At 50.3% G+C, this 9,504-nt stretch overlaps 1 protein-coding gene across 2 annotated transcripts in view; it reads left to right on the top strand.

The window, feature by feature from the left end:
- Positions 1-9,504, top strand: part of plxna2 (plexin A2) — a 190,500-nt gene that overhangs the window by 128,729 nt on the left and 52,267 nt on the right. For both annotated transcript variants that reach the window (XM_056587870.1, XM_056587861.1), the window contains exons 10-13: positions 788-988; positions 1,637-1,733; positions 2,054-2,253; positions 8,755-8,906. In XM_056587870.1, coding sequence (XP_056443845.1) covers positions 788-988; positions 1,637-1,733; positions 2,054-2,253; positions 8,755-8,906 — 650 coding nt within the window. The remainder of the gene's footprint in view (positions 1-787; positions 989-1,636; positions 1,734-2,053; positions 2,254-8,754; positions 8,907-9,504) is intronic.

Genomic DNA, 9,504 nt, shown 5'->3' with positions numbered 1-9,504 from the left:
GTGGTGTTTTTGCTGACAGAGTCAAGATGAAACCTCTGTGGTGGATCACCAGTTTGTGTCTCCAACAGGTTATGTTTCGATTGAGTGACCTCCTAGTCCATGAAAAAAGAACTGTCAGTGTTTCCCACTGAAGCACTGGCTGTGTCCTCCCGCCTTGCAGAATATACGTTTAGATCGCTCATAGCATGTTTATTCCACATCCTTCGACTGGAACAGGGTGATTGTCCGAAAGTGTCCCCTGACTCTAGTCAATTGAGGTCCATTTTATTTGTTCAACCCTTCGTAGTTACACTCTAAAAGGGCCTCACAGGCCACAGTATATTCCCCCAAACCCTACTTATTCTTTTGAGAATTTAATTGGAATAGACTTTTGTTAGCGAACAATGGTATTTAATTTATTTTATTTTATTTGTTGAATTGGATGTTTTGTTCCATGTCTTTTTATTTGTTGTATTTGTATCTTTAACACTGCTGTAAACCAAATTTCCCTTTTGGGACGAATAAAGTGCTGAACTGAACTGAACTGAACTCCCTCTGGGGGGCAAGGAAAAGTCCTAATGATCCAGGACCTTGGGAAGGCGAAGGGAGGACTGATCCCTCTTTTCAGAGACGGCCGATATAGTGCCAGTATAAGCTAGACAAACGAAGGCTAATTAAGATGAAGGATAGGAAATACAAAAATCAGTAACCACTTCAAAAATCAATCGATCAATGTACGTGGGCAGTTATCAGGCACACTCCAGCCCACCTCTGACCTCTGACCTTTGACCCTTGTGTGCCCCCCCAGGACTGTCCTCAGCTGGTGCGCTCCGAGGACATCCTGATCCCGGCCGGGGAGGTGAAGCCCATCACGCTGAAGGCCCGGAACCTGCCCCAGCCCCAGTCGGGCCAGCGGGGCTACGAGTGTGTCCTCCACATCCAGGGGGTCAGCCACCGCGTTACCGCGCTGCGCTTCAACAGCTCCAGCGTGCAGTGCCAGAACAGCTCGGTAGGTGCCCCGTACACCCCACCACACACACACACACACACCGCCACACACACACAGCCACGCACACATCGCCACACACACACATCTGGTGGCTCGATGTCTTTCCTGAAGGAGTCGGACAGCTGAAAGACACTTGGTTTTAGTTCAGAGTACACCGGAAATATGCATAAAGGTTCATGAAGTATATATAAATCTGGTCGATTTATTGTGGTTACACAAACACATACAAGCTAACAGACACACATACTTATGCATCAACTGCCTCAGTCCTTAGGAGAAATAAACCTTATTGGCAAGGTGTTATTTGTGGTCACGCATAGAGGAACACACTGAACGGGGCCACCATTGCGTTCTATTCCTCTCTGTGATCGCTGTCACGTCCCTGTCTCTCTTTCTCTCTCTCTTCCCTTAATATTATGTGAAAATTAACAAAATATATATTTTAAAACCCATGTGGGACATTGGAGGCACTCTCTTTGGTTTAGATAATCCTGGAATTACATTTACATATTTTATTAAATACCCATCTGTACTTTCCTTGGGCAGGTTTTATTCTCAAGGGATATGACGTAAGAGAAGGAAAAGTTTCTTTTTTTAATAAAGTGGTGTTCTCTGTCTCTCTCGTTCTCTCCGTCTCTCTCTCTGCAGTATCTCTATGAAGGCATGAAGATCAGTGAGCTGCCTGTGGATTTCTCAGTGGTGTGGAATGGAAACTTTATAATCGATAACCCGGAGAACATCCAAGGTAACCCAACCCCTACTCTCTGTCCTCCCTCCATCCCTCTGTCTCGTTTCCTTCTCTCCTCCTATTTCTACTAATCTCTTCTCCCTCTTCTACCACACACATAAATAGACACAGTGTCCCGTCTATCAGTGTGTGTGTGTGTGTGTGTGTGTGTCTATAGTTGTTCACGTGGCTTGTGTATCCCCTTTTGTCCTCCCTTCATATGCATCTCCTGCTGTGTGAGGGTGCGTACGTCATTGATGTATGCACAGGTGCATCTGCGTGCTCCTTGATGTATGAATAGATGCACTCACACGCGTCTCCGTCTCCGCGTCTCACAGTGCACCTCTACAAGTGCGCGGCGCAGCGCGACAGCTGCGGCATGTGTCTGAAGGCGGAGCGCAAGTTCCAGTGTGGCTGGTGCAGCGGCGAGGGACGGTGCACCCTGCGGCACCACTGCCCGCCCATGAACCCCTACACCACCCGCTGGCTGCACCTGGCCAGCAGGAACGTCAAGTGCACCAACCCCCGCATCACCGAGGTCAGTGAGGCGGGCGCCGGGGGAGGCGGGGGGGGGGGGGGGGGGGGAGTCTCGCTCAGACCGCTCCTTGGCAGGGATCCCGTCGTATGAGTGACGCCGTTGACAGGGAGACGGTCTGGATTGCATGGAGAGGCTCTCGGCGACAGGCCAGAGGCCGGTCTCTGCTGTGTGCGGTGCCCTGCACTGCCCGTCCCCTCGACACGCAGGGGCCGAGAGAATACCCATCAGGGGGGCCCCCTGGGGAGCTGGCCTCACTTCTGCTGACTCTCTCTCTCTCTCTCTCTCTCTCTCTCTCTCTCTCTCTCTCTCTCTCTCTCTATCTCTCTCTCTTGCGTTCATATTCAAAATATGCTTTATTGGGATGAAAGTTATATGCTGCAATGTTGCCAAAGCAATTGCATTAAAAATAGTGTAATGAACAATAAATCCTTCTCTGTCTCTGTCTTCCTCTCTCTCTCTCCCTCTCTCCACCACTCTCATTCTGTGTCTATCTCGATCTCTGCCGTTCTCTCTTTCTCCATCTCGCTCATTATCTCTCCCCCTCAATCGCTCTCTATCCCTCTTTATCCATCTGTCTTCAAAACAAGGGGCTTTATTGACATTGAAGATGGAAAGACAATATCAATACTTTATACTTATTTAAAGTCCTCCTCGCCTCATATCATTGTGAGAACCATTTGCACTCCTACCCTTGTCTGAACCTTTCCTCTGTGCCGGGGTCTGACGTTACGCAACACTTCTCCTCCCTGCCTCTTTGATACTACGTGTGGAGCGTTGCTTCTAAAGAAATCATCTGAGCATGTCGCTAAGGGGAAGCCATTTTTGTGGGGGAATGAAAAGACAAAAACAGACACTTTGAATAAGTAAACGCTCCCAAAGGGCTGGTGGGTCTCCACAGCTGCAAGCTATTTTATCTGGCTGCTCACACACATACTGCTGCTCTTGCCTGCCCTCCCCCCACCGTCCTCCAGGAACCTTCCGGTACATGTGACCGACCACTGTAATGTTTATGTCAGGAAGCACTCATCCACCACACCTACCACTCAGAGGTCTCGACCCGGAAGGGCCTATTTGTTTTCGCCTTAATGGTTGGTGGCTGTGTGTGTTTATATATGCATGTGTGACTTGTGTGTGTGTGTGTGTGTGTGTGTATATACATGTGTGTTTCTATCTCAAGGTTGCGCTCTCTGTCCAGGGGGGGAGTTGGGAGCGTTTAATTAGTTTTAGTAACGCGCCAGCGCGTCGTGTTTAACCCGGCAGACCTCTCCTGCTGCAGCGTCGATACACCGCCCGTCACCACCCCCGCCCCCAAAAGCCCCCACCACCACCACGGGTGGAGGTGTGTGTTTATTGATATACATTGTTGTTGATTTACATCCATTTGTTCATGTTCTTTCCAAGGACAGCTATGAGAATAGTTTGAACGCTCAGCATGGCCTCTCTCAGCAGGAAGGGTGCGTGGGGCTAGACCCGGTCTCACATCAACAACGCAGACGAGAAGGAAATGGAGAAACGCGGTGGGGGCTTTATGTAAAGCAGACAGCCTGGAGCATACACAGGGGTACGGCATGAGGAAGTGAAGAGAGGGAGGGAGAGACATAGAGAGTGTTATGATTGTTCCAAGTTCAAAAGTGTAATGTAGCTAGGAGAGGCTTTGGCTGTCCCCTTGTTGACTCGTTCCCATACATATTTAACTCACCCAACAACGCACACTAACGCAATCTAGAGTAGAGTTCATTTTGTTTTTCAAAGTTAATCCACCTCACTTCTTCTACGGCTTCATCGTTTTTGTGGTTGGTAACTCTTAACATTTCAACCGATCTCAGCGCTGCTGTACATTCGCTCACTTTTGCATCATCCAATCGAGCCACGCGGGATCAATTGAAGATGACAATGAGTGTGTGGCTCTCCATCACTTTAATGGGAGTCTCCCCACTTTCCAGGTGAGCTCAGCCCGCCCCTCCCCAGCCGTGCCCAGACGGATCCCAGAGGTTGTCATTTATTTTATAAAACGAAATCTCCCGTCGCATGCGTGGCGCCGCCGCCGCCGGGAGCTTATTTGTATACATAGCGGCGCATTAGTAGATGTGCCTACCACAAGATGCGTCTCCTGAATAATGAATGTTTCTATTAGGTGCCGTAAGACCCCTCCCCTCCCCCCCGCCACATCCTGGTGCTAGGTTATTAATATTGAAGAGATGTAAGCCCTCACTAACAGCACGGGGAACAACATCAAATGAAGCTGGGAGGATGGGGGGGGGGGGGCTTCAGAGAGCATCTCCACCAATCAGCTGTGGCCTGGGCTCCTCTGTGAGCTCAGAGCAGCCCAGCCTCACTGTGGATGGCGCACACATCTGTTAACGTAGGACAAATGGTGTTCTCTCTGCCTCGCTTGCTCTCTTTGTTTCGCTCCGCTACCGACACAAGCCAGAAGCAAACATGAAGTGTGAGTGTGTGTCGCGTGTGTGAGTGTGAGTGTGAGTGTGAGTGTGTGTGTGTGTGTGTGTGTGTGTGTGTGTGTGTGTGTGTCTATGTGTGTTGATCTTCCGAACATCCTGAGGGTTGATGTACCTGTCATTAAGGAGAGGCTGAGATCTATTCTTCACGGCTGTGAGCTCTTCCTGCATCACACACACACAGGCTCGCACGCACGCACGCACGCACGCACGCACACACACACACACACACACACACACACGCACACACACAGATGGACAAATTATTGTTCATTCATTGATGCTCTAAGCTAGCACGAATAATATATAAGCATGTGCATGTGCACATAGACCAATACATGCACAGATATAGAAGGCTGTTTGGTCTAAGTCCTCCTATCTCACCCAACAGCATCATTCTGTCCTCATCTGCGTTAAACCCCCTCCCCATTCCTCACCGTCTTTATCCCTGCTCTCACTGGGAGACTTTTAAGAGCCAGTAAAATATTGAGGGTGTATTCTGTTCAGGAACAAGTGATTACGGAGGTTTTATCAAGCTCATTAAATTGTAATTAACAAAAAATGTGTTGTGCCAGAACTGAGGCCCAGAGAACTGCGTAGATTAGCTGTTGTACGTTTTGCTATTGGCAGCAAGGACGCATCTGAAGTTATGGAAGTTTCCAACCACAGTCAGAGAGACACACACCACTTTTTTTCATTACTTTTGTTTACAAAAGTCCTTGGTTGTGGCAGTCACCAGCAAGAAAAGGTATACAGTGTTTAAACGTTCAGAAAAGCCCCACTTTAGGTGTCGCCAATAAAGGAGATGTAAAATTGAAAAACATGACACTCGAGCGACTTGAGTGACCTACTGAGCTCCGTTTATTGACCTTGACCAACCCTCAACTCTGCTTCAACCCACTCCCTAACCTCGACTCTCTCAGCACCCTGCCTCAAAAGCCTCCACCTGTCCAGAACTTCCACACAGTGCCACGGCGCTCTCTGGGTCTCTTTCCTTTGCCATTTTCTATTTGTTATTTAACAAACATCTGTGTCTCAAGTTTCCCAGTCCGAATAAGCCAAGTCTCTCTCTCCCAATAGCCGGGAGATTATCTGCTAAAAGGGGAACTTCTATTCTGGAGGCTTCTCCCATGGATTAGAATTCAAAGAGCTTCTCTTGTCTTCTCAATGTAGGTCATTGCACCCCTCTCTACTCGTCCGCCAACGTTTCTTTATTTATTTTAAATCCCCCCCACGTCTTAAGGAAGTTAGTCTAGTCTCGTGTTCTCCCCGGCCGCCACCATGAGTCCTGCAACTGGAGATAGAGAGATATATATAGATGTGACTTAGAGAGAGAGAGAGACCCTACAATACTGTGTTGCAGTCTATATACAGCTTTTACTTATTTGCCTTTTTATTTCTTACTGCAATGTTCACATTTAATGTATATTAATGTATGTATATATATTTTTTCATGAAATGTTGCAGATAAGCAGCTTTGTATCTTTTATTGTAAAAAAGTGGAAGAGATCTTGAATATCAGAGGGAGAGGGAGAGAGGGGGGGGGGGGGAGGAAAGAGCATGAGTCAAAGCGAGAACATGACTGTAAGGGCACAAATGTGAGTGAGAGAGAGAGAAAACAAAATAGCATGAGTTTGAGAGACGGAACATGACAGAGAGCGAGAGAGAGAGGGCGCATGAGTTTGGAAGAGAGAGCAGTGCAGGTTTAGCTGGCTGTTTGCTAGGAATGACCCTCCATTGACAAAGTGACAAAGCCAGGCCGGGAAGCGGCTCCGAAATGGATTACACGGGCAGGGCAGAGTGGCAGCGGGCCCGGGCTGGGGGGGAAGATGTTCAGAGGTGCACTCTCTTCCTTTTCCCTCTGAGGGTCAGTGCATTAAAGGCAAAAATGCCAGCATGGCCTGCATCCGCACGTGCAGAGTGTGTCAAAGTGTTTCTGCGTGTGTGTGAGTGGGTGTGTGTCTGTGTGTGTTTGTGTGTACCCATGCATGTGTGTGTGTGTGTGTGTGTGTGTGTGTGTGTGTGTGTGTGTGTGTGTGTGTGTGTGTGTGTGCGTGTGTGTGAACAAGATTATGCGCGAATCGAAGTAGAAACAGGGATTTTTATGCTGTTGTACAACAACAAGGGCCACATAAAACAACGACCAAAGGAGAGCTGCCCGCTCCCTCCTGTTCCCTCTTGACCCCTCAGCTCAAGACGACCCATAGGGCGTGTCTCTGAACGGTCCATCTCTTCCCCTGTGATCATGTGCCGGTAAATGACTTGCCGATGCGCCGGTCTGAGCCACTCAGGTGTTCCCCGCATGGCTCCCGGCCCCGTCGTCTCCCCAGTCACACCTCTCAGTGTCCCCGTCTCACCTCCCCGTCACCGCAGGGTGCCCGACCACTCAGCGCCTCTCCCCTCCCCATCACCGCTGCCATTCTCTCCCCCTTTCATTTCCAATCATCTGACTCCGTCTCTCCACGTCTGTCTCTCTCCATCGCACGTCTTATTTTGTTTTTTTCCCGCAGTGCTTTTATCTTTGTCTTCCTCGTATTACGGCCGTCTCCCCCGGCTCTCCTCCGTTGCTTATGTAACCATCAGTAAGTCTACTCGGATGGCCGCTGCCAGTGCCTGACATGGATATATTTAGTTGTCGTGCACGCCCTCTCCCAACCACCAACACCACTCCCTTCAAGCCCGTGCAGCACTCAAAGATTCATGTATTCAGACCCCCGGGCGCTTCTGTGACACACTTATTTTACATCCAGAGCAATTAATGTCCACTGAATCTAGATTACAATGTTGGCGCCCCGCTGGGAGCCGTAGTAGGGGACGGCGGGGGGGAGGGCGAGGGAGATTATGGCACCTCTCTAAGGGGGCCAGCCTCACGTAGTCGAGGTTGTGCCCCTCCAGCAAACACAGTTGGAAAAAAAAAAAGCCGCCTGGTTGGCTGCTCCTGTTGTGGCGTTAGGGCTGCTTGGTGTGTGTGTGTGTGTGTGTGTGTGTGTGTGTGTGTGTGTGTGTGTGTGTGTGTGTGTGTGTGTGTGTGTGTGTGTGTGTGTGTGTGTGTGTGTGTGTGTGTTTGGATGTGCATGCACGCGTATATGTGTGTGTGTGTGTGTGTGTGTGTTAGTGAGTGAGTGAGTGAGTGAGTGAGTGAGTGAGTGTGTGCGTGCGTGCGTGTGTGCGTGTACATGTGTGCGATTGGGTTTGTTTTGTTACCTCTGCCTGCATGGCCAGTAATAGCTTATTGATTGTTGACATTGCGGCAGCGGCTACGCCCATGGCAGCAGGGGGGGGGGGGGGGGGTCATCTCTGCTCCCTGCACAACACCGGCCAAATCTTCTCCATCTTCTTTTACTCCTCCCCTCCTCCCGTCCCCACCTGCCCTCTGCTCCGCCCTTGCCTCCCGTTTGAACTCCTCTCTATCTGCCCTCTTGTATATCCGTCTCTTAATTTCCTCCCTTCGACCCTCTCCCCGCTCCCTCTCCCCCCATCTCCGTGCCCGGCTCTCTCTCTCTCTCTCTCTCTCTCTCTCTCTCTCTCTCTCTCTCTCTCTCTCTCTCCCCCCCCCCCCCCCTCCCCCTGCTCTGATGAGAGGGCTGGACGCCAGCCAGGGCTGTGCCCCCAACAGGGCTCTGCAGCCTGCCACCTAATGCCAAGGTCATGCTGGGCGGCCATATTGACTTTTATGTGGAGGTGGTCTGTGCTAAGCGCTAATATGGCCTCTCGTCGGATTTAAAGGCCGTGGCAACAGCAGGAGCATCATATAACGAGCAGGCCTCTGTCCAGAATCTTAATCATACCTCCTAATTGGTATATGTATGCACTTTTTGGGGGGGAAATATGTGAGGTTATGTGGAGTGGGCTGTTTTTAAAAGGTCATTGTGGGTGTGGACTAACTTCTATTTGGTATGAACGAGAGAGTACCTCTTATGTGTGATGAGGGTTAACAAGGGAGTCTGCACAATGCTCCGATGAATGGTGTGCTCCTATCTCCTGGAACAGTTCGCTCTCCTAGCCTACATTATATTCATAACAAGTGTCTCTCCTTGGTCTCCAGGTGACGCCGGTGGCCGGACCTCCCGAGGGGGGGACGAGGGTGACCATCCATGGGATGAATCTGGGTCTGTCCTTCGCGGACATGGTGGGCAACGTGGAGGTGGCCGGCGTGAGGTGTGTCCCGGTGGAGGAGGGCTACATCATCGCTGAACAGTAAGTCATCCAGCTGTCCCTCGTCGGGACTCCACCCGGATCACACATCATAACACATCGGATCCAATAGTGTGAGGGCATGCATGGCACTGCAATGTAGACCATAGTGGGACTCAAACCCCGAACCCCTTGTGAACGCCATGCCCTTTTATTACTCCACCGGTGCGTGTGATGGATTGATCTGTCGAGTCGTGGTGTGTGATGTTTTCTTTCCTTATTCCTTTGATAAAATATGAATCATTATAGCTAACAACAGTTCATTATCCACTACTATTTGCTGCATGATGCAAATGGCAAAGATTGTGCCCGGGATGCGGGCGCTAAACACACACACTTGCCATCTATGTGTGTCATTGACCCGGGGGGATAGGAGTCGTCTCCACGACCCTGTCCTAATGGAGACTGGAGCCGTGCTGCCTGGGGCCCCTGACACGCCTGTCTAGCCCACCCCCGACCCGTCCACCCACCAACCCGAGCCCCCCCGCCGGGCTGCAGCCCATCCTCCTTACAAACAGCTAGCTCCAGCTCAGCCCCCCACGCAGCAGCTGTGTGTGTTTACATCGTGTTTACCTGCGCTAATTGTTCCACTAGCATCCCA

The sequence above is a fragment of the Gadus chalcogrammus genome, chromosome 1 (assembly GCF_026213295.1).
Source record: "Gadus chalcogrammus isolate NIFS_2021 chromosome 1, NIFS_Gcha_1.0, whole genome shotgun sequence".
In the NCBI taxonomy this organism is placed as follows: domain Eukaryota; kingdom Metazoa; phylum Chordata; class Actinopteri; order Gadiformes; family Gadidae; genus Gadus; species Gadus chalcogrammus.
This window is presented reverse-complemented; position numbering and strand designations above follow the sequence as displayed.